Source organism: Meriones unguiculatus, chromosome 6 (assembly GCF_030254825.1).
Source record: "Meriones unguiculatus strain TT.TT164.6M chromosome 6, Bangor_MerUng_6.1, whole genome shotgun sequence".
Taxonomy (NCBI): domain Eukaryota; kingdom Metazoa; phylum Chordata; class Mammalia; order Rodentia; family Muridae; genus Meriones; species Meriones unguiculatus.
Genome location: NC_083354.1, coordinates 103,447,493 through 103,472,035, shown reverse-complemented (window position 1 = coordinate 103,472,035; position 24,543 = coordinate 103,447,493). Strand labels below are relative to the sequence as shown.

The 24,543-nt window shown below is 37.2% G+C and overlaps 1 protein-coding gene across 1 annotated transcript in view; it reads left to right on the top strand.

Annotated features, from left to right (window-relative positions):
* Positions 1 to 14,160, top strand: part of Zc2hc1a (zinc finger C2HC-type containing 1A) — a 41,380-nt gene extending 27,220 nt beyond the window's left edge. The window contains exons 8-9 of the mRNA XM_021650031.2: positions 7,004 to 7,111; positions 11,764 to 14,160. Coding sequence (XP_021505706.1) covers positions 7,004 to 7,111; positions 11,764 to 11,929 — 274 coding nt within the window. The 3' untranslated portion in view covers positions 11,930 to 14,160. The remainder of the gene's footprint in view (positions 1 to 7,003; positions 7,112 to 11,763) is intronic.
* The last annotated feature ends 10,383 nt before the right edge of the window (positions 14,161 to 24,543 follow it).

Below are 24,543 nucleotides of genomic sequence, written 5' to 3'. Positions count from 1 at the left end.
TTTTCTTCAGTTGAAATTTACTTCAAGTCAGAAATAGGTTGAGATCATTACCCAGTATTTCCTAAAGTGTCAATTCAGCTATGAATCTTTTGAAAACTCAAAAAGGTGCTGTGTAAAATCTTGATAATGAATTGACATTTGTAAATCTTAGTTTGTGTACACAACCTAACAAGACATTGTAGCAGACCATGTTTGACTTTAGCCCAATAACGCTGACTGAAAAGAAACGTTTGTATTTGTCTAAACCATAATCATTTATATAGCCCGTATATAAATTTTTATATAGTGGGTTTATATTTTAATACCAGTGCTTGATTTTATAATTCACATCTGGCAGAAATCACTTTTGCCTACCTTTCAATTAGGTTTTCACAATGTGAACATATTCTCAACTCTCCTATATGTAGCACAGGGAACACTCACATTAGATTTTTCATCTGAATCCTATCTTTTTTATTTATTGGTTCACTGCATTTAAATTCATTGGATTCAAATACTTGTTCCCCAACAGAACCAAAAAAATCTGGGCCTAGGGATCTTTTCTGAGACTAATGCTCCAAACAAGGTAGCTCATGGCATCTCAGTATCCAAGTGGGTGCCCTAGTAAGGGGAACAGTGTCTGTCCCTGACATGAACTCAGTGGCTGGCTCTTTGATCACCTACCCCTGAGGGGGAGCAGCCTTACCAGGCCACAGAGGAAGATTATGAAAGACAGTCCTGATGAGACCTGATAGGGGAGGTCCATCAGTGGCATGGGGAAGGGGCATGGGAGGAGATGAGAGAAGGAAGGAGGGTGGGATTGGGAGGGAACGAGGGTGGGGCTACAGCTGGGAATCAAATTGAATAAACTCTAATAAACAAAAAATTACATTAAAAAAGAAATACTTGTTCCCATAATTAAAGATTCTGTTTTTATATAAATGTACTTAAATAAATTTATACATAAATTTATATAAATAGAAATATTTGTGTGTGTTGCTGAGGATTAAATCCATGGCCTTTAATAAGCTGAAGTTTTTTTTCTTTTGGTCAGGTAAATTTTTTTCTTTACAATTTATTCATTACATATCCCAATTGAAGCCCCCTCCCTCTACACCCCAAGTTCCACCCTTCCTATTCCTCCCATCCCCTTCCCCTATTTCACTGAAAGGGGGAGTTCTCCACTATTGCCATCTGTCCCTAGCTTGTTAAGTCTCATCAGGACTGCCTGGATCCTCTTCCTCTGTGGCCTGGCAAGGCTGCATCATCAGTGGCGAGTGATCAAAGAGCAGTCAATTGAGTTCATGATAGAGGCAGCCTCTGATGCTGTCACTCAGAAATCCCCATGGAGACTGAGCTGCTGATAGGCCACATCTTAGCAGGGGGTCTACGTCCTCTCCATATGTGGTCCTCCCTTGGTGCATCAGTCTCTGTAGGACCCTTGGGCTCAGATCTTTTAGTTGGTCTTCTTGTGGGACTCCTGTCCCCTCCATGCCCCTCTAATCCCACCCCTCTCTTCTGCCATAATACTCCCTGCGCTCTGCCCAAAGTTTGACCCCGAGTCTCAGCATTTGCTTCAATCCACTGTTGGGTGAATCCTTTCAAAGAACTGTTTATAGTAGGCTCCCATCCTTTGTGCCCTCTTCCACACTTCTGGTATCTATTTTGCCATTCTGAATGAAATGTAAGCATCCTCCGTAGGGTACTCTTTAGTGTTTAGCTTCAGCTGAAGCTTTCTTAAAATCTAATTTCAGTAACTTTCTGAGGAAGAGTATTCTTTTTTTAATTAAATTTTTATTTCTTATATTAGTTACAGTTTATTAACATTGTATTCCAGCTGTAGCCCCCTCCCTTATCTCCTCCCTGCCCCTCTCTAAGTCCACTGATAGGGGAGGTCCTCCTCACCTTCCATCTGACCCTAGCTTATCAGGTCTCATCAGGACTGGCTGCAGTATCCTACTCTGTGACCTAGCAAGGCTGCTCCTCCCTCGGGGTTGGGGGGGGGGGGACGACAAAGAGCCAGCCATTGAGTTCATGTCAAGAACAGTCCCTGTTCCCCTTACTAGGGAACCTACTTGGACACTGAGATGCTATGGGCTACATCCGAGCAAAGGTTCTAGGTTATATCCATGCATGGTCCTAGGATGGAGAAACAGCCTCAGAAAAGACCCCTGTGCCCAGATATATTTGGTCTGTGTGGAACTCCTGTCCTCTCCAGGTCATACTAACTCCCCTTCTTTCATATGATTTCCTGCACTCTGCCCAAGGTTTGGTTATGGATCTCAGCATCTGCTTTGATAAAGTGCTAGGTAGAGTCTTTCAGAGGCCCTCTGCGGTAGGCTCCTGTCCTGTTACTTGTTTTCTCCTACTCCAATGTCCACCCCATTTGTCTTTTTAAATGAGGATTGATCATCTTACCCTGGGTCCTCTTTCTTGTTTATCTTCTTTAGGTGTACAGATTTCAATATGTTTATCCTATCTTATAGGTCTAGTACCCACTTATAAGTGAGTGTATACTGTGTGTGTCTTTCTGCTTCTGGGATACCTCAATCAGGATGATCTTTTCTAGATCCCACCATTTGCTTTCAAATTTCATGATGTCCTTGTTTTTAATTGCTGAGTAGTATTCCATTGTGTAAATGTACCACAGTCTCTGTATTCATTCCTCCATTGATAGATGAGTATATTCTTTATTCGTAAGTCATGGATGCCTTTTTAAATATAGTGTTTGTGACAGTATTGCTTTGAAGGTTATTTAACATTTAGAAATTCAAAGAAATTAGAATTAGAATCTAAGTCATTGGATCCTCTAATCTGTTACAAATTAGAGATAGGTTTTAACCTCAAAGACATGTAGAAACTATGTTTAAGCCATTTACTGAGGGCTCTGTGCTGTGTGCATACCACCACATGCATACTGTGAGCACTAACTGCGTAAACAGAACATGAAATGACTGTAACAGTCCTCCTCAGAGACCCTTACATTCTCAAAGATGGGCAGATCCTTCTTGGATACTAACCTCCTTAAGAACTCAGCTCCCCTCTTCACTACTCGGTTCTCTACTAGCAGTGTCTGACAAAACATGATCCATGTTTAGATCCTACTCAGTTACCTAATGATGAAAAACAGAAACAAAAAAAACCAACTGAAGTGAGTAGATATCCCTTTAAAAGAAATTTATGAATAAAATGTATATTTATACATGTGTCTCTGTATTCTGTATATATTTACACATACATTTGAGACAAGATCTCACTGTAGTTTTGGCTGGCTGAGAACTCACAATGTAGACTAGGTTGGGCTTGAACTCACAGTGATCCTTCTGCCTCTGAAATGCCAGAATTAAAGGCCTGCACTGCCTCACCTAGCTCACGAATGTATTTTTAATCATGAGCTAGCATGTTTGCTACCATTCATTTGAGATACTTTCTGTAATTTGTTAGGTTTCTTGTTCTCTCTTGTGAAGGGGGATTTGTGGGTGATGGTATATAATTAGACTTTATAGCTTCCTAATGTAAAACAATTAAGTGTCCTATACACTTGCAGTTAGCTTTAGTGTCCAGTAGGTGGAGATGTTGTATACTTGAGGTTTAAAAGATTTCACAATGGTGTGGTTGGTTAATGTTTACATGTGACGTTTAGAATGACTGTCTTTTAAAGTATAGATCGTGTTATGCCTTTTCCCTACATATATTTCAGAATAAACACATAACTTATTGGAAAGTGAAATAAGATTAATATATAAGCATTACATATTCAGTTATTATATGTTTTAAATGTGAGGGAAATAATAAAGTAAAATTTAAAAAAAATACTTCTTCCAGTTCAGGAAAAGTGAAAATTATGTTATTTGTGAATGACAGCCTGAAGTACATGTCTAGCTTTACACTGTTTCCTGATTTATTCCCTACTTGGGATAAAGGTGGCATGGAAACTGGCAGGGTGGCCTGAATGGTCAGAACTCACAGGTCTAAAGATGGGCACTATGTGAACCCAGATCTGTAACACGTGCTTTTATCCTGGAAGTCAGAGAACTAAGGGAAGAGGGTGGATTTCTAGTGAACAAGAATGTTTTTTTCTAAGGAAAATAATCCTTATGTCTACATAATTCTTTAGAAGCAAACAACCGTAGCAATCTCCTTATGGGTACACCTTTATATATTTTGATAGTAAGATGGACAAGTTAGGCCCTCCACTTCGAACTGGAAGACATGTGCAAAGGTTGTATGACAGTGATACAAAGTCAGACAGTGCCTCCAAAAGACATGAGTTATTACCCATTTACAAGTAAGTATAATGCAGTTTGGTTGGTCTTTATCAGATATTTCATACAGGCTTTATGTTATAGAATACTGTACTTTTCTTACCTTCTATGTAAAAGTAATCTTCCCTTAATCATTTTCAGCCATTTTAGTGGTAAATGGCCTTCAGAGCCATAAAATATTTTTGTTATTATTAAGACTTTCTATTCCAATAAACATTGATCATGTCTTTTATTCTGTTTAATGTTAATTTTAGAAGGTATTGTGGCAGTCACCTTCAACAGTTATTCTTGTGTAGGCCAAACTACATAGTCAAGCCGATGATGAGCTATAGCTGAAGGAAAAGGAGCCTAGAGAAGCAGGCCCGGGATCCATAGTCCTGTGTTAGTTGTTTATGAGTCCCAGTCCCACTTGACACACAGAAGAGGTATGAGATGGCTGGATACAGACCTCTCTGTCCTGGCATGCTGGCCAAGGAGACTGGCAGTTGCATCCGTCTCGAAACTCTTAGTAGCATGAGATTTCAGGAGTCACAGGTTTGGGCTGCTGATATCTATCAATTTTAGTCCTCAGTTTTAATGATGAAATTACAATGTAACAAGTGGATAACTTTAAATTTTTAAAAAATATTAACAAAGTTAACAGTTGCATCCTGCTTATTATTCATCATGAAATGTAATGATAAATTTTACTAGGCATGCTATAAAACAGTTACAGGAGAAGATCCTAACAGCATCTTTGCTTCTCATTAGTTAGAGATCATTTGTAGAAGAAAGACACTGTGTTCTGAGCCTTGAGTTGATATAGATATCAGGGGAGATTGTCTAGGAAAAAGATGAAGTGTGATGTCATAATTAGTCTTTTTTAATATGTTTGAACTCTCGCACACAAAATTCACGTATAGACTTAGGGTAAATACTTACTAGGTTGTGACCAGGAAGAAAGTTAATTTGAGTATGTGAGCAATATGTTATGAATTGATCAGCATAGTTAGTTCTTTCCATCATTTTCAGAATGGCTCATATTTCATCTCTTAGAACATATTGGGAAAACAATAGTCATAAAATGCCATAGCTATTTAGGTTGATAATCTTATTTTCCTTTAAATATATATTTAAGTTTAATCATATAAAATCTAATATATTTATACATATATTCAAGGTATATTTTATCTGTGTATCTTAGACACACTATACAAAGGTGATAATACATCCAGCAATATTTGCAGAGCTTAAAAAAAATAAAAGGAAGAAACTATATTCTATTTGAATGCCAATCTTTGACTTTATTATGGAGATCAACTTAGGCACGATTCTAGGTTCTGCTTTATAAAAGTAAAATAGAATAAACCTCACAGATAGACTAGGGACCATTTGAAGGAGTCTTTGGTATCTCATCAATACATCAAGGTGCTCTTTTCTTTCTGAAGTAACTGCTCAGAGCAACCATTAAATTGTAGCGCTGTGTATGGAATGTGGAATCTGTAGAGTTAGTCACTTACATTCAGGTACTAATCTAGCTACATACATCAGTGCAGCCTATGCACTCTCAAAACAGGCTTTCCAAGCTGGGCGTGCTCAGATAATACCTCAAAAACAAATCCAATGTCAGCATGGGAAGGAATGGTAGCTTCATATTTAGCATAGTGAGTATTTGAAGAATAGTTTCAACTTGTGTGCAAGTTATTTAACCTGTTAGGGTGCTTCTGACTTTACCAATGTAAAGAAATAGATTAGGAAAAGCTGCAGTCAAAGACTGTGAAAAGAATTCTTACAGTTTGTTTTCCATTTATGTTAAATGGTTTGTTTGCAAAATGAAACTTAGTCCTTAATGAAGAGGAGGGGACCGCTGCCTGACGGGCTCTCAGAACCTTGACTGCAGCACATCCGTGGAGTCACATTGCTTAAGTTACTCGGGGGCTCTACCATCGTTATCTCATCTAGCATGAAGTTATTTACTAGAATCAAATACCTTACTTATGCAATACAGAAGTGTATTTAGTGTGTAGTGGTCACTAAAGTGACCATGTAGTAGCAGCAACAATAACAGTAACATAAGCAATGTGCTGTGTTTTATATGAGTTTATATCTTAAAACCTTTTTGTAGTGTAAATGGTCAGTTTACCAGTGAGGAAGCTCAAGTCATCATTACTGTTACTATTGTTATACAAACCTGATCAGTAACTGTGAACCGTTAATCTAAATTTATGGAAATTTCATATCCTCTCATGCTGATGTTCTATCAAAATTCAGATGTATAAGCTTTTTGATTCCTAAAGTCTCCCTTATATTAGATATTTCAGCTGTACAGTTGGTGAGATTAAATTTTTATTTATTTTTAGTTATTCTAAGAACTTGCATGAAATGAATGTTATCGTTTAAAGTAGCAAGCAAATTTTCCGATTTTAGCCATATCCTGTATTCTTAGGCTAACAATAATGCTCATGTTATGTCTGCTTCAGAGTTGTCCGTCAACAGTTAACAGTGTCCATGTAGAGAGCAGTTACGAGGCTTTTTAACTAGGCTTTCAGAAACTTTTTATGAGGCACAAGAAATATGTGAATCTGTTTGGTACTTTATGAAAGTGATGTTATAGTTACCATGAATATTCACTAATTCTGCTTGTTTTTAGATTAAAAATACTTACTTGGCAGTTATTCTGAACTTCTCTTCAGCCTCTGTTTTTCTTCCAATGTAAAAAGATAAATCAAGAAATATTAAATTCAATACTTTTCATCACATTGTCACTTTCTCTCTTCCAGAGCTAACATCAAATCTCGAAATACTACACCTCCAAGCCTGGCAAGAAATTCTGCAGCAGGTGTGCTTGCCAACAAAAGGAAAACTTTCACTGATAGCTACATAGCCAGGTTTGTGTACCTGTCGCAGTAAAACTCTGTGCACAAAAAATAGATAACATGCTCTTGATAAGTGGGTGTTTTCTTTGTTATAGAACTCAATATGTCTGACAAATTGACAAGAAATTGTTGAGGCCTGAATACTGTTTTCTTATACTTTTTAATTGTAAATATTGAAATACTTCTTGTTCATTTTTACTAGATATACTTAGCCTTTCCTTTTTTCTCTTGCATGTTTAAATATCAAGCATAGTATTACTGTGTGAATAGACCTTATAAATATCACTCTTGTAATTTGTCCACATTTTTACATTTAAGCCTGAAAAAAACTTTATTTATGTAGAAACACATACACACTTGGAGGGAGGGATGAAGAGAAGGAGAGAAAGAAAAATTCTGAATGAAAGGATAAAGAGAAAAACACAAAAAAAGAGAATTAAAAGAAAAGTTGAACATTATTAGCAAGTTTGTCCATAAGAGATATATCACAAGACCCTGTACAGATGAGCCACGAGTTAAGCTGGATTCTGAAATTTGTTGTAGTGAGGGAAGAAAAGCTGTATGAATATGGTTCATGATACCTATAAAGTTAAACAAACCAACCGCCTACATTTTCTCTGAAAAAAGTGTACTTAGCCTTAAAAGTTCTTCCAGGGAGCTTCATGAGGAAGATACTGTGTAACGCTCTGGCTTATAGTAAGTAATGTTCTTACTGTAAACATGGGATAATTTCATAGTGTGTTTCACTGTAGACCAAGGGCATTCTACCCTAAGATTTGCTCCAAAATTGTGATGTGTATATATGTAGTATATTACCTGCTTTGTCTCAAGTCTGTAGCTTACCCAATTCTCCAGAATTCTGATTTAACCCAGGGACAGGTTCAAATCCTGTCTACTCAATCTTAGCTGCCTATCAGAACGATCTGCAAGCTTCTGAACACTAAAGTGATTTTGAGATTTGGGTTTAGAGAGTGGGCATTTGTGCCTCTGTCATGTAAAGAGCTTTACGAGTGATGCTTTGCATGACAGTGATGTGAACAGCAGTGAAGCAGTTGAATTACTGTGTTTCCAGCTGGATCCTAGAATAAATGCTGTTTGTCTCATTTGGGGTCTTGCTGCATATCAAGACATGAGCCTTAGAGATCTGAAATGTGGCTTTACTGCCACAAACACACAAGTTTACATATGTATATCTCCATATATTTTGAATCAAGGTTCAGAGTGGAATTAACATTCTCTTAAATTTAATAAAATTTAAAACATCTGTGTACCTATACTTTAGTATTATAAAATGTCGTATCCAGAGAAGGGACCAAAAGGAAAAAAAAATGCTGACAAGCAGGAGCAGAATTTTCACAATAAGAAACTCAGTCTTCTTAAATGATTGATAGTTGGTAGTAAGCCAGTTGCTCATTGACTTTTTAACAGTTTTACATCTCAGGTAGTAACAGTTATGATCATAACAGTCCAGGGTATCTGTGATCTCTTTTTTTTTTCTTAGAAAAATAACAGGTTTACAGTCTCAAAATTGTTCTTACAGAAACCCAGAAATGTGGGATAAAAGTGTAAATCTGTTATTATGTATGTGTATATATGTACTGAAAAGAACAATTATCAAGTAAATACAATTAATACTTAGTATATTTTTGATTAAAGATTGGTATATTAGAAATTATTACAATCTTTCTCAACAACAAGCAGGAAAAATAGTTTATTAAAAAATTGTGAACACAAATTTAAATTACATGAAAATAAGTTTAAAGACAATGAAAAATTTTGACATAAAAATTTAAAACATTAAATGATTCTGAAGAATATGTAAGTAAATGTAATATACCTTTTCATAAAATAGAATATTTAATTTTAAAAATTCATCTTGTAAAGCGTGTTATACCGGTCACTACATTAGTATACAAATTTAGTATTGTGTTTAAATAATTCATGAATCTTGGTTAATCATTTTGAAAATATGTGTGAAGAACAAAGACCTAAAATTAAACAGGACAAGGAAAAAAAAAACAGTATTGTGAGTGAAGCATGACATTACAGTAGTTCTGATGGTTTGATATTAATTCGTAGATAAACAAATAGAATGAAGTGATCAGAGGTAAAGACCTTAGTCGTGCAAATGACTAGAAATCCGCCCCATTTCACAGGAAGCAGTGTAGATGTCCGAGTATTCGGGAACTAACACACTTAGACATATGGGGGAAATCAGTTCCGATGCTTGGCATGTAGACAGTGATTAGAGCCCTGCCTGTGCATACGTGTGCATGAGTGCACACAGGTGTTCACACATACACATGCGTGCACACACAAACACCAGTAAATTAGTTCCTAGTCAACTGAGTCCCCAGAATGGAAAGAAAAGCCATTTATGGTTTCAGAAAAACAAGAAGTTATCTGAGATAGGAAAGGTTTTCTTGAATAATTTAGTAAATACTGATTTACAGCAAAAGATATATTTGATCATGCTAAAAGTGAAAAAAATTCTGCAAAAGCCTGAGATAAATTAAAATTCTACAACATGTTGAGAGAGGAGGTTACTGTATACAGCCAGATGTGACGCTGTGACACTACACTGTCATTTACAATATTCATTTCTGAGAAGAGTGCAGTTGACTTATCAAAATATGGAAAAAAAGTCTTACAATATTTTAATAAGCTTGTGATTGCTGTTGGGTCCCATTTATAGCTGTCTTTGACCACATGAGGCCCACAGACAGTGAGTTGAGCTTGCCTGCCTGACTGACAAGGATATGTGGCGATTTTCTACACGTACAAGAGTAAGGGTGAACCCATGTAACCAATAGCGCTGGGGTCTGAGGAATAGAGGAGCTCTGGGAATAGAGGGCAGGAACAGCAAGCATATTGCCAGTAGAAGAAATACCAATGCCAGAGAAATGTGAAAAGAGTTTTAGCCTCCTGAGCAGGACTGTACATACATATGTATATGAAATGTGTGAAGGCAACCATTTTGTATTTCCAGGCGAGCAACAGAAAACCTCTTCACAAAACCACAGTGGTAGGAAATGTGATGATGGAGATACTCATGTGCTCCCAGTTAGAGCAAACATTGACCAGCAATTATGTACAGAATTTAGTAATACCTAGAAAAGGTGACGTTCCAGTATTTACATGAATTCTTTACCAACAGGTGCTCATGCTGAGTACTCAAGTGATCTTTTACATTTTGAATTAATTCTTAATGTACTTCACTGCGGAGAGCTGGTTTATTTTGTTACTTTCCCTAGATTAGTGTTACTCAATTAATGTTGGGCTTGTGGTTGGCAAGGGTTATACCAAGCTGTAGGTTACTCTCCGCCTCTGACAAGTGTGTGTGTCTCCCTTCAGAGAACTTAAGTACAGCATATTAGAACACACGAGTTGCTTCATTGTCATCTCACAGTTTTAAGTCCGTAGCAGATTTTTGCCAAAAGTCTAATAATTTGTTGTCGGCTCCAAGTTGTTTTATGAAGGAGCTGGTCAAATTGGGAGTGTTTAGAGTTTCACAGACAGTAACTACTCCGAAACAACAACAAAAACAAAAAAAATAAAACATTGAGTAGTGTTCTTTTCAGCAGTGATTTAGTTGTCTTTGTGCTGAGTGTAAGGTGAAGAGTGTGTTCTCAGCACACCTGCCTGGAGGACAAGGAGACGTTCTTGCTGGAACTATAGCTGCTGCTCCCAGCTGGCACTGCCTCGCCAGCAGAGTCTGAACTCCTCGTGTAGGGTCGTGAGACCTGTATAGGTTCAAGCTTTAATTATTTTTCATAATGTGTGGCTGAGAGGTGGCCCAGCAGATTGAGCACTGGCAGCCTTGCTGGAGAACCTGGGTTCAAGTCCCAGGATCCACATGGCAGCTCGTAACCGACTGTAGCTCTGGTTCCGGATGCCCTCATTTGACCTACACATGGGGCGGGCATGCGCGCTGTGCACAGGCAAGCACTCAAAATAAAAATAAACCTGTTTTAAAAAACTGCCACAATGTATCGGTCTTCTCGCTCTTCACATGCATTGCTGTATTTGCTAACATTTCCCATGAGAGTGCACGAACAGTGGTTTTTAATGTCTTTATTGCATCATAGTAATATAATTAAGATCAAAGTAGATAAGATAAATTGGGAAATATCACCCTTGGCCATAACCTGTGGCCAAGGAAAGATCTGGAACTTGAAGGGTTCTGTCTACCCGGGGTTGTGTTCCAGTTTTATGTTAAAATGTTTTTTTGTTTTCTTTTTCCAGGAAGGACATTGTGAGTACCTTTGTGTAGTAAAAGGTGACAAATACAATAAAGAAAGGCATGGTTGTGTGTGCTTATCAGGGCTTCTCCAAAAGAGAACCAGTTAAAATTAAGTCTTTTTCTGCAGAGTTTGTTTTTGTTATATTTGTTTGTTTGTTTGAGACAAGATCTATATAGCTCAGTTGGCCAAGAACTCACTTTGTAGCGGAAGCTGGCCTTTGCCTGTACCACGCCAGGGTAGAATTACAGGGATGCACCACCATGCCTGACCCAAAGATTGTTTTATAACTTGGACAAGAGGAATAAGGTTTTAGTTTCTATATATTAATAACTTTAATAACTCCCTGTTCTTTACTGCATAATGGTATTAACTACTGATGTGAGTGAAATTGATTCTGCACCTCCTCCTCTACTTCTGTAGGCCGGACGGAGACTATACATCTTCTGTAAATGGTGGAAACATTAAAAGCATCGAGGGAAACTCATCTGGACATTTACCAAAATTCTGCCATGAATGTGGGACAAAGTACCCTGTTGACTGGGCAAAGTTCTGCTGTGAATGTGGCATTCGAAGAATGATTCTGTGAACAGTCTCAAAAGCTAAGGGGCCAGGTTCAGAATTTAATGATTATTGCTGCTTGACAGCCCGGGCACTTCTTCCGGTTACATTGTGCTCAAGCTCTTTACAATACCTTAGTCTTTGGAATGTAGTCCTTAGGCTGTGTAATGTCTTTATATATGTGTATGTATATATATATTCTGTATATAATAAATCTCATTCCTCCAGCCTGTGCCACTCAAGTATGTGTTAAAAATAAGTTGATATGAGATCATTGTCTTCGGTGTTGCTCTTCAGTTGTTTAAATACATCAGTGTACTTGCACAAGCTCTCCCACTCGAGTGATGAACCTTGCAAGCTTTAGGATAATCACATCTCTCAACAAGAAATCAGAAGAGATGCTGTCATTGATGCCCATCACCAGTAGTGTCAGAGGAGAATGGGATACTGGAGATTCTGTTACTGAAGAGAATGTTGTTTATTATCAATTGATGTGAGGTCATTTTCACAACTGAACTCTTTAGGAACTAGTGTTAAATGCCTAAGAAATGATGAAAAGGAAAACCTGAGGTCCATGTTGCCTGTAATTTCATGGATTTTTAATTACACAACCTAATTAAATTAGTAAATATATAATCTTCATTCTGTGGATATGTAACTATGCAATCTCCTTTTCATAAATGACTGAGCATTTAAATGTATCTTACTCTACTTATAACTGAATGATTAAATTATCTCCATCTTAGTTGGCCACATTATCTCTCTGTCAATTGTGTTCTGAGATTTTATTTTCCTTCTTTTGGCATAACTTCTTTGAAGAGTAGTTTTAGGTTACCACTACAGTGTTTGCAGTACTAAACATAGAATTATTTAAGGTATACAGATTTTTTTTTTGTAATATCTGACATGCTTAAAATTTTTATTTCTGAATATGTGTTTATAGAAAATTAATGCATTTTAAAGCAAATCATCCCACCCAATAAATAATTGTGGTACTCATTAATTCTGAGCATGCAGACAAAACTTTTTTAGTTCCTTATGGTTCGTATAATTGCAAGTACGTTGAAAAAGTATCTACTTTTTCCTATTCATATTTTCTTTAGTGCCTAACGTTGAAACACCATACTTATTACAATGAAAGTGTACTGAAATCTTTTTCATACCTGGCAAGCATAAGCACAGCTAGGATATATATATTTTCTCTTTCACCTGACTGAAATAGGTTTTGATCACCTCAATTTCAATGTAACTGCTTCCTGGTAGATAGTACTTTGGCTTTGGCAGAGTATGATCCACAGTCCTATAGTAATCACTGTTCAGTTGAGTCTGAACTTTACCCGAAAGGGGTGCCAGCAACATTTTGTGGTGATGTGTTTCCTTCCTGGTTTTGTTTATGATTACGGATGAATGTAAACATTCATTGGAATTTCATTTCTGAAATTTACTTCTTGCTTTCTTTTTGTTTTACTTTGGGAAGGGATTTTAAGCTTGAGGTAGTGAGTTGTCATTTTGTTCACTTTATGCTTCTTTCTGGTTAGATTTCCACCCCTCCCTGTTTATTCTCTTTGGTCATATTGATAAACAAATTCAAAACTAGTCAGCTTGAGTAAGCAGTAATGAAGACTGCTTAGAAGACTAAGAAGACAATGTAGATTTTCACTTTAGTAACTGCCTTTTTAAAATTGGTTACAAATATCTGAAGAACTTTTAAATTTATCAATTTGTCTTTATCTAGGAATGGACAGTATTTCTTTCAATTTGTATTATACTTAGAGGTGGATAAATCGTTTTTTTAAAAACAGTCACTTTTTTGTCATTGCCTTTTACAGTAGCAAATAAATGTTAAAAGCATACTACCAAGGGATGAGCTGGTCAAACACATTCCACTGGCAAGCCCAGAGATCACTGAAAACACTGTCTGTGAAATACAAATATGGAACATGTTACAACGACTTTTAACACATTTCTATGGTCCGTACTTTACTCTCATGTTAATGTGTTGTGCAATAGTTTTTAAGGAGTCCTCCTATGCACCGTTCATTTTTATTTATTTGCACAATTTTTGCAAGTGTGATAGAATGAAAAATGATTGTAAGGTTAAGTTAAAATGGAAAATTGTATATAGATTATTCTGAAAGGTATTCAGTTGAAAAAAATAAGACCATTGTGACTGCTGTTGTCTCCTATTCATTTCTTTTTATTATAAATGATATATTCATTTCAAACCAATAAAGACAAAATATAAGTTTTTGCTTGGTATATTTATTGACATTTTTTTAGAATGATAAGAACAAACTAGAATATAAAGTAAGTATTAAAATACCATTTTTTCTACGATAAAATTTTTAATTGCTATTTCATGCCTTTAAGAAAATTATTTGTTACAAGTTTTAAGGTATAGAAATTCTGTTTTTATACCCAACGAAATTTTAAAATTGAAAACAGTGATATTTTAGATAAATAGTATGTACTTTGGTGGAAAACTAATTGTGATAAATAGTTAAAGAGTAGACCATTGTTTAAATGTTAATACAAGTGCTATGTCTAATACAAATATGGCTATTATATACATTTAATTTCTATTCAGTTTTTTCCTGGGCTAAGGATGAATGCTTTTTTTTTTCTAGGAATATAAGCTCAAAGAATAAAAATCTAATAGGAAAAAAACCTACAAAATTACTTAATTACAGTAAGTGTATTTTTAATGTGAGTTCAGTTGATTTTTTAAATGGGTTAAAATATTGAGTAGATCTCAGTGAAAGTTAGAGGTAGAACACTCATTTTTACTTAGAAACATTTTCGTTACATATTGAAATGCCTGTTTAAATGCTTTTTCTTTTATGTGAATTGCTTTTGTTGCCACTGGAGGGTGCTTTTGTTTAATTTATTGTTACTAGCCTCAGTTATTTTAGAGGTCTCAATTTTGATTTGTGAAACATGAAATTGCAGAGATTTGTGAGCAATTTTTGTAGCTTGTTCTAGAGATCCCTATATTGATATCTTAGAAAGCTGGGTTAAGCTATTTGGAGCACCACCGTGGGAGTAACTTATGGAAATACTGAATGAATATCTATTGCCTGCTAGCTATTGCTGTAGTGTTTGACCTTGGCTATACGTGAAAACGGCAGGTAAAGATTTATTTAGTTGCTAAGAATATACTTGTAAGTTGTGCAAGGAATATTCCAGTTGTGTTTAAACTGCAAATAAAAAGCTTGAAACATTGTTATGTTTTGCTTGCTTCTGCTAGAATATAAGGTGACTTTCACTTACATTTCACACATTGTAGGCATTCTAAGTGGATGTATGGTATATTTTATTCTTTATGAAGCAAGTGAAAAGGACTATAGTTTTGAGAATTAGTCACTCAAGCATGACAATCGCTTATCTAGCTTTGCTGGATGTAAGTGATGCTTTCTGTGAAAGTTACACTTAAAGTAAAATTTTAAATAGTTTTCTTAAATTTTACTCAAGACATTTGAAAACCGTCTATCTTGTTTTGCTGTACTATTCTAAGTGAGTTTTATTCCACTTGAAATAAAAATAAACCGTAGTTTGACTCGCCAGCAGGTGTTCGTCTTACTACTGTTTGACCCACTGTTAACACGGCTTTGAAATAATTCAAAAATCTTCTCCTTTTTGTCAAGAAACTTTTAAAAAATAGGAAGTTATTTTGTTTACCAGTCTCCTCAAACTTACACTGCCTGTAGGGAAATTTCACGTAAACCTCTCAAGAAAAGAGTTTTAAATTTTATATTAAACACTAATTTCTTAACTCTTCGTAAAAATGGCCATTTAGCAAGTATTTCAACATAATAAAACAATTTTAGGAGCATAGCAGAGTATAAGATAAAATAAAAACACCATTTAAATGAGCATTGTGTTTTCTGCCCTTTTAACACTTTATCTCTCTCTAGAGTAGCTGATGTTCCCTGATGCTGTTACCAGGAAGCTCTTTATTATGGATAAGAAACTTAAAGACTCAACCCCACCCCATTTACTTAGGTAGGGAGACAGTGGGCAATCTGAGAAAGTAAACATTGCCTAAGGAATATTTAAAGGTGAAGCAGTTTAGATTTGTGGTAGTTTTAAGCTTAAATCTCCTTACCATTTATGATGAACATTTTGCATTCTTAGAGCTAGTCTCTTGAAAATCCTCCTGTGTTTGGTGAATTTTCTGCCTCAATTCTCAACACCTGAATCAATTAGTTTAGCTTTCCACCCTTTCTCGCAATAAGAGTATGACTTTGGTATTATGAGACAACTGAGCATGTCTGTATTTAGGATTCTCCAAAAGAAGAGAACTGTAGAAGTTTTATGTGTACATCTAGGAATATATACATTTTACTATAGATATGTGTGTACTTGTTTAAATACACAAGGAACTTACATCAGAGGCTCACTATATTCCCATGAGAGTTCAAATCTGAGTCTGGCGGTGACTGTCTGTAATCTGTGGAAATTAGCGGCTTCTCACTTCAGTCATTGAAGCAACTCCATTCCAGGGGTAAAGGCTCAGCAGTCCAGGGATATTACTCTTGAAAGTTCACATTCAAAAACTAGAAAATCTAGACTCTGATATCAAAACACCCATGATACTAAAACTAAATAAATTACATTAAAATTAATTTATTTTTAAAGCACCTCTAATTACTAACCTCACGTGTGTGTATCCACACTATCCTTTTTGTTTGTTTTGTTTCACCCAGGGATTCAAATATGACCTTAGACTATTGAGTGGATCTGCCTGTCATAAAGGTGGCTCTTTTCCAACCAGCACACTGATCAGCATGCCAGTAATTACTGGAAGCACCCCTACAGATTATCTAACAGCATACTTTACCAACAAAGCAAGATAAAACATCACAGCTGGGTTGTGAAGCTATGTACAACAACTAACAGTCTTCGTTCTCCACACATGACGGTGGGGTAGGGAAAGAGACAGTGAGTTTTAAGAATAGCCATAGCAGAAGGGTGAGAGGCAGCCTTGCGACAAGGCCTGTTCCCTGTGGGACCACCTAAGCTGACTGGCCTAGACAGACCTGAAGTGCTGTGATACCTGAATTTGCTTTGCTTTTGACTGGACAACTTCCAAACATGTCTGCCTGGCTTTCCCAGAGAGTCTCTTTAATTATTCAATAGCGTTTAATAAATAATTACATTTAGCTAGCTTGGGATCAGCTCTTAAAATTTCAACCAATGTGGTCTTAACTCATGATTCCCTTTTGCAATGTGTGGGGTTCTGGAAATCGTTCTTAAATCTATATTGTTTAGTAGGAGCTCTGTATTATGCTGAACTGAGCGGGACACCTTTCTTCATCTTAAGGATGGTGGTAGATAATCAAACCAAATTTTTAAAAAATGTATCTTGACTATACTTCTATCGATACTGTAGGACTAATTTATTACATGATTATCAATACTATATATAAAAATCTTTGCCAAGATGTATGATGCTAAGCAAGCTCTTAGTATGTTATGTACTTGGCTAACAATATTTAAATATGTTAGGTACAGTGAACAAGGAAGTAAGAAATCATGGCAGTTTTGAACTTTAGAAATTCTAATGGAGGAAGATTGTAAATAAAGATGGATAAAGAGATAATAGGAGATTGTGATACTGCTATGGAGAATACTCAGGTATGGGAGTGATTAGAAGATGGGAAAGGGAGTGAAAGTAAGTTACATGTTGGATGAACATTGTGAAAATATTTCATTACGAAAATAATATTTGAACACAAGCCTTAAAACAAGGTGACCTGGTTTTTTATGCACCTGTTTATTTACCTTAACTTCTAGTTGCTTCTACCAAAAAATATTCAATAGTCTTGAAGCATGGAAGAAACTGGTATTTCCAGAATGGGGTGAACATTAAAGGGGAAAAGTAGACATTTGGGTGTAGGAGTGTTGCTTAGTCAATAGAGTGCTTGCTTAGCACACAGAAAGCCTTGGAGCCAGTCCTCGTAGCACAGCATGAGGTGAGCTTCAGTGACTCATACTTGTAATCCTAGCACTTGGGAGGTGAAAACAGTAGGGTCAGGAAACCAACTCTTCCTCAATTATATAAGAGTTTGAGACCAGACTGGATATATCAGTACTGTCTAAAGTTCAAATAAACAAAAGGAAAAGCCAGACTATGATGTTGACTTATCCAGAGTAAGATGGGGATAAGAAAATGACATGCTTTGAACTAGACCTGTATTCTAACTGTATATTTTTTGATATCTATTTGATGAGAAGCAAAAGTAGTTGTCTTTACTGGGATATTTTGTCTTGTCTTTTGGCTTGGTTTTGTCTTTTTGTTTTTTAATTTTTTACAATTTATTCATTTTATATCCCGATTGTTGCTCCCTCCCTCATCTCCCCCAGTCCTACCCTCCCTCTTTCCCTCTATCCTCTTACCTAGTTCACTAAAAGGGGGAATTCTCCTCTCCTGCCATCTGACCCTAGCTTATCAAGTCTCATCAGGACTGCTTGGATCCTCTTTCTCTGTGGCCTGATAAGGCCATATCTCCAGGGGGAAGTGATCAAAGAGCAGGCAACAACGGAATTTATGACAGAGGAAACCCTTGCTCCCCTTAAGTCGGGTACCCACATGGAGACTGAGCTGCCTATGGGCTACATCTGAGCAGGGATCTAGCTCCTCTCCATGCGTAGCCCTTAGTTGTTATATCTGTGTCTGCAGGACGCCTTGGGCCCAAATTTTTTTAGCTTTTTTGGACTACTTGTGGAGCTCCTATCCCCTACAGGTCCTTCTGTCGCCAAGTTCTTCCATAAGACTCCCTGCTCTCTGCCCAAAGTTTGGCTTTGAGTCTCAGCATCTGCTTCCATCCCCTGTTGGGTGGAGCCTCCCCAGAGGACCTCTATGGTAGGCTCAGTCTTGTTCTCTCTCTTCCCCCGCTTCTGATGTCTATCTTGTTTGCCATGGAAACAGCCTAGATGTCCCTGAGTGGAGGAATGGATACAGAAATTGTGGTACATTTACACAGTGGAATATTACTCAGATATTCAAAACAAGGAAATCATGAAATTTGCAGGCAAATGGATGGAACTAGAAAAGATCGTCCTGAGTGAGGTAACCCAGAAGCAGAAAGACACACATGGTATATACTCACTTATAAGTGGATATTCGATATATAATATAGGATACCATAGTAAAAGCTACAGACCTAAAGAAGCTAAACAACAAGGAGGACCCTATAGGAAATGCTTAAATCTCATTCAGAATATCTTGTCTTACTGTGAAGGCAAAGTTTATTCATTGATTATGCTTTTGCAATGTACTAAACATTCATAAATGAGCATACCTTTCTTATTTCCTCATTAATTCTAAGATATTTTTAAAGGGATTTTCACAGGTAAGGGACAGAGGTCCCTCCAATCTATGTTATCTTGAGAAAAGGATTTTGCAACAAATTTCATGTGGATTAGAAATGCCTTGACACTCTTGGTTCAGATGTCTATTCTTCATTCTAGTAATACTTATGCTTCTCCACTCCTCCAGCTTACCAATACCTAAAGTAACTTCACAACTTTCTTTCATATGTATTTAGTGCAAGTTCATGTTGAAGTGTGATTCAGAGTGACCCATGGCAGGTGAGTCAGTGTACTTACTAAACAGTAATAGCATAAACTACAAATAAGGTAGCTTCAAAATTCAGGACTCAAGGAATCCTCCTGTCTCAACCTCCTGCAAATATACAACAGTGTTTCCTGCTATTCTTATATCTAGATATAGGATGGCACTTCTCAGTGCATCAGCGAACCTATCTTTTTGTGTTGTGTTAAAATGGTTTTGTAGATTCTATTATTGGCTCAAAATCCAGACTGAATATTTTTCACAGAATATCATGGGCATTTTTTTATTTTTATTTTTATATTACAGTTTATTCACTTGTAGTTCCCTCCCTCAATCCTTCCCAATTCCACTCTCCCTCATCTCCTCCCATGCCCCTCTCCAAGTTCATTAACGGGGAGGGGAGGTTCTCTTTCCCTTCCATCTGACCCTAGCCTATCAGGTCTCATCGGGACTGGCTGCATTGTCTTCCTCTGTGGCCTAGCAAGGCTGCTCCCCCATCAGGGGGAGGTGATCAAAGAGCCAGTTACTGAGTTCATGTCAGATACAGTCCCTGTTCCCCTTACTAGGGTACCTGCTTGGACACTGAGCTGCCATGGGCTATACCTGAGCATGGGTTATAGGTTATCTCCATGCATGGGCCTTGGTTGGAGTATTGGTCTCAGAAAAGACCCCTGTGCCCAGATTTTTTTGGTTCTGTTGCTCTCCTTGCCATCTGCCCATAGCTTGTTAAGTTGAATCAGGACTGCCTGGATCCTCTTCCTCCATGGCCTGGTTATTTGTAATAGTCAGAATCTGGAAACAACCTAGATGTCCCTCAATGGAGGAATGAATACAGAAATTGTGGTACATTTATACAATGGAATACTGCTCAACTATTAAAAACAAGGAAATCATGAAATTTACAGGCAAATGGATGGAACTAAAAGAGATCATACTGAGTGAGGTAACCCAGAAACAGAAAGACAGGCATGGTATACATTCGTTAATAAGTGGATATTAGCCGTATAATATAGGACAACCATCTACAGACCTGAAGAACCTTAAATCGATTTTAATAAGATATTGTCGTGTTTTATCTGATTATCCATTAACCACACCTTTTCCCAAAAGGTGCTTAATAGACATTCAAAATGATACATTCCTTCGGAGGTCATAAAACATTTTAAGCAAACATTGTTCGTGTAATAATTATATTTACAATAAAGTGCTAACATAGATTTTTTTTGTCAATTCACAATGTGTATTCCTTGAAATAAAGTCCTGTGAACAACTAAAGAATCAAATACTAACAGTACCTAGGATTAACACAGAACCAATAACAGCAATTAAGGAAAAAGGAGTTCAGAATAAAATGTGAAAGATATTTCTTAGTAAGAATTTAAAGTTCCTAGTACAGAGAATGGTAAAGTCCACTGAACTTAGAAGCATGTGTTTCAGTGAAATCCTTAAGGCACGACTGATGAATTATCTTGAAAACACCTGTAAGTGAAAGCATGGCCTAGAAGAAAGACTTCAGCTTTACCAGGATTCACCTATAAGGGAATTATCAAAAAGAAGAAAGGTGGGTCTCTGAGAAATAATAAGATAGAGTTAGGACAGACAAATAAGTATTGCTGCTTTGGTTCCCAGCATGGTGACAGCACTGTACATTTCAAAGAGCTAACAGAATTTTGAGTATTTTTCATTAAATAAGTAATTCTTGAGGAAATAGATATGCCTCTCTTTATTCTAACATTAACCAATGCATATATGCAGTAAAACATTAAGTGATATGAGTATATTGTACAATCTTTTGTGTCCTCTACAAGTAACTATCTTGTGCCAGGGAGATTGTGGGTCCCTGTTGTTAAGGTCTAAGTCTGGCATTCAAGATGGCCTCTGAGCTATGTGCAAGAGTCCATTTCTCAGCTGGATTCTCTCTCCACCTGATCTGGTGAACCCCAGATCCTCTAAGAAGACTCACATAGCCCTCAGGAAAAATCACAGGCCCAACCCTTCCTGATAAGAAACCCACTCAGTGTGTGTGTCTGGGGATTCCTGGAAACACCCACCCTATGCTAATGAGGCCTTGTGTCGTGGCTTTCAACCAATGATATTTAACCATTCCTGGAGTTCTTTCCCCCAACCCATAGGATAATTAAGTACTGTGTTCCCTTTCTTATGATAGGACTGGGTGATTGTTTGTAAATTAAGTATTCCTGGTACTTCTAGCACCAGACAATCAAACACATTCAACCCTCAAACCCCCTCCCACTGTAGTCACAGTTTCACAGGAAATATATCAGCATCATCTATTTCACCATGACTGGATGAGACTCATCATTTCTTCTGGGGTAGGACAGGCTCCCATTCTCCCCCCCAATAATTCATCGCTGACCCCCCAGGGCTTGACAGCTGGTCTTTCGAGTGCAGCTCCACAAGCAGGAGCAAGCAACTGGCTGTTCCCAAAGGAGCCATTTTGTTCACCTGCAAAAACAGAGCCCCCTGTCTCTGGTTTCAGAGCTCCGTGCTCATGAAGCAGCCACTGACCCGCCCAAGTCAGGCCAGGCCCGTGTTGCTCCCTGGCTGAGGTTCCAGAGCCCTGAGTTTCTTTGATTTATGTGCTTCACTCTTTTCTGCCCAGGGGGTGCCCTTCTGGCTTCATTTTCAACTAAGCTGTACTTTCTGGGAGAGTACCTGACAACAACCAGGCTCCCACAACATGATGACCTGAGGTAGATCCCTGGAATCCACATAAAAAGCCAGATGCACGCATCTGTAAAGCACTAGTCTCTGGTGAAGAGATAAAGGCAGAGACAGGATAGTCCAGAAACTCAGATCAACTACCTCCAAGTAATCACAAAAACAAGAGAGGCCCTCTCTCATAAACAAGGTACAAGGAGAGAATTCACTTTCTGCAGTTATCCTCTGACAGCCACATATGTGCCAAAGCATGTCTGCACCTCCGCTCACACTTTTGAGCACACACACATACAAACACACACAAATTACAAATAAAATTATCGTAATTCTAAAAACTATGTCATTTAGTATAGTTACACCCAGTTCGCGAGCCCCCAAAAGATCTCCAAGAATCGACTCCATTGCAAAACACATGAGGGTCTTTTTATTGTTAATTACAAGCTGCAGCTTGGGCCCACAACACCCACCCCGAGCGGGCCACCCCCAGGTTAGTTGGGTGATTTAGAGATTCTGGTCCCTCCCAGCATGCCCAAGGCAGGGGCGATTCCTGCCTGGCAAGCATCTATTGGTCAAAATGCTACATTTTGAATTGATTGGCTATAGGAAGGTCCCGAGACCATAATGACCTGGTGTCCCTCCCTAGGGGGATGGGCCAGTTTCCTAGCAACTGTTATCTCTAGCGGGTGGGAAAAGAATGCAGTAAGGCAGTCCTTCCCCTCAGGGCATTACTGGACTTCTCCACCCACCTACTTCAGGTCTTAATAATAGCTGCTAATTTATCTTTTGGTCTCTCATTATTTCTTGAAGACTTGTAAAAGTATTTACTTGGAATTCTATAATATATTGCTATTATTTTGATCTTATTAACTATATTTGCCATGTATTGTGCTAGTGGCTGTTATATAAAAATGGCATTCTTGTATATTAATATTAAACAGTAAATCTGTATGAATGAGCCTATAGAGCATTTAATATACTTTTATTATTTGTGAACCCCAGTTCATGATGGAAAAAATATAGCTTTAGAACTTATGATTCTTATTATTTAATTTTCTTTGCTTATTTTAATTTTTATTGTTTTTGATTTTTTTTTCTTTCTGTAACACTGGAATTAAGGTTTCTTGGAAAAAGCTTTAGGAAATGCTCATTTAAAGCATTTATGTAGTCATTATTGCATTTTTAATTCCTCAAATATTTGATTGAAAACATTCAATTTAAATAGACAACAAATCTATAATTGTGAATTAGAATGAAAATATACCCAAGATGCTCATTGCCCACATTCCTTTGCCTCTATCTGCTTTCCTAAACAAAGAGTGAAGCACAGCATGAATGTGGATAACTTCCAAAGCATTTAGTACACATGTTGAATGAACTGTTGGAAAATGAATTTTACCTACAGTTAATGTCTCTCCTTAATAAATGATAAAAATCAATGAAGAAATTTTAATAACTTTTAATGAGCATTTAAACTTTTGCCACAGTCAGAATTGTTTCAATACTGCTAGGGTGCTTTACAGACAGCCTTGCAGGTATAGAATTTAACTTTAGACATGCAAATGCCCTCAGTTCTCTAGCTAATGGCTTACCCATTTTACTAGTTCTTCAAGATAAAACACCATTTAGTAGATCCCTTTTATAGTGAAGACATAACTGACTTAGCAAAGTCCATTAAAGAAGTTGACTTTCTTAAAGTATCATTTGTTCTGATCAACTGTTACTTGGGCAAATGGTGTTGATTATGAAACAAACTTTAAACCAGAAGTTTTTCTCCCAAAACAGTTAATGCCAGTTATCTGTACCATTGGAGATGAACTTCATATGGATTGGGGAAAAGGGGGAGCAAGAAGGTACGGCCACCACACATGGAAGGTGTCGGTGGATCACTGATCATGTAATGTACAGATGAAATGCAAACATCTGGCTAGATGCTGAAGTGGTTGAAAAGAACCAAAAGAATGTGAGTTCAGCACTTTCATCTGTTTCAGAAATTCAGTCTCTCTGTTCCTGTCCCTCACAGCTGAAGACTGCAGGCCTTTCAAAGAAGGATTCTTAAACAGGTATATACATAGGCTATGCACAGATGTCTCTTCAAAGACATGAAGTTAATATTAAAAAAATTAGTGTTTCTAACTGAGCATGTTGGCTCATGTCTGCAAGCCCAGCCCTTGGGATGCTGAAGTGGTAGCATCACAGGCAGCCTGAGGTACATAGAAGACCCTATTGTAAAACAAGAAATTAGTGTTTCTCCTCTTAACAGAGTTGCAGGGTTCTAGTCTCATGGTTCTTGGTATGAGTGTGTCAAAGATGACATGTTGAATATAAATGGGGTCAAACGGCAGCGCAGCAGTGAACACGCTTGAGATTCAGTGAACCTGACAGTG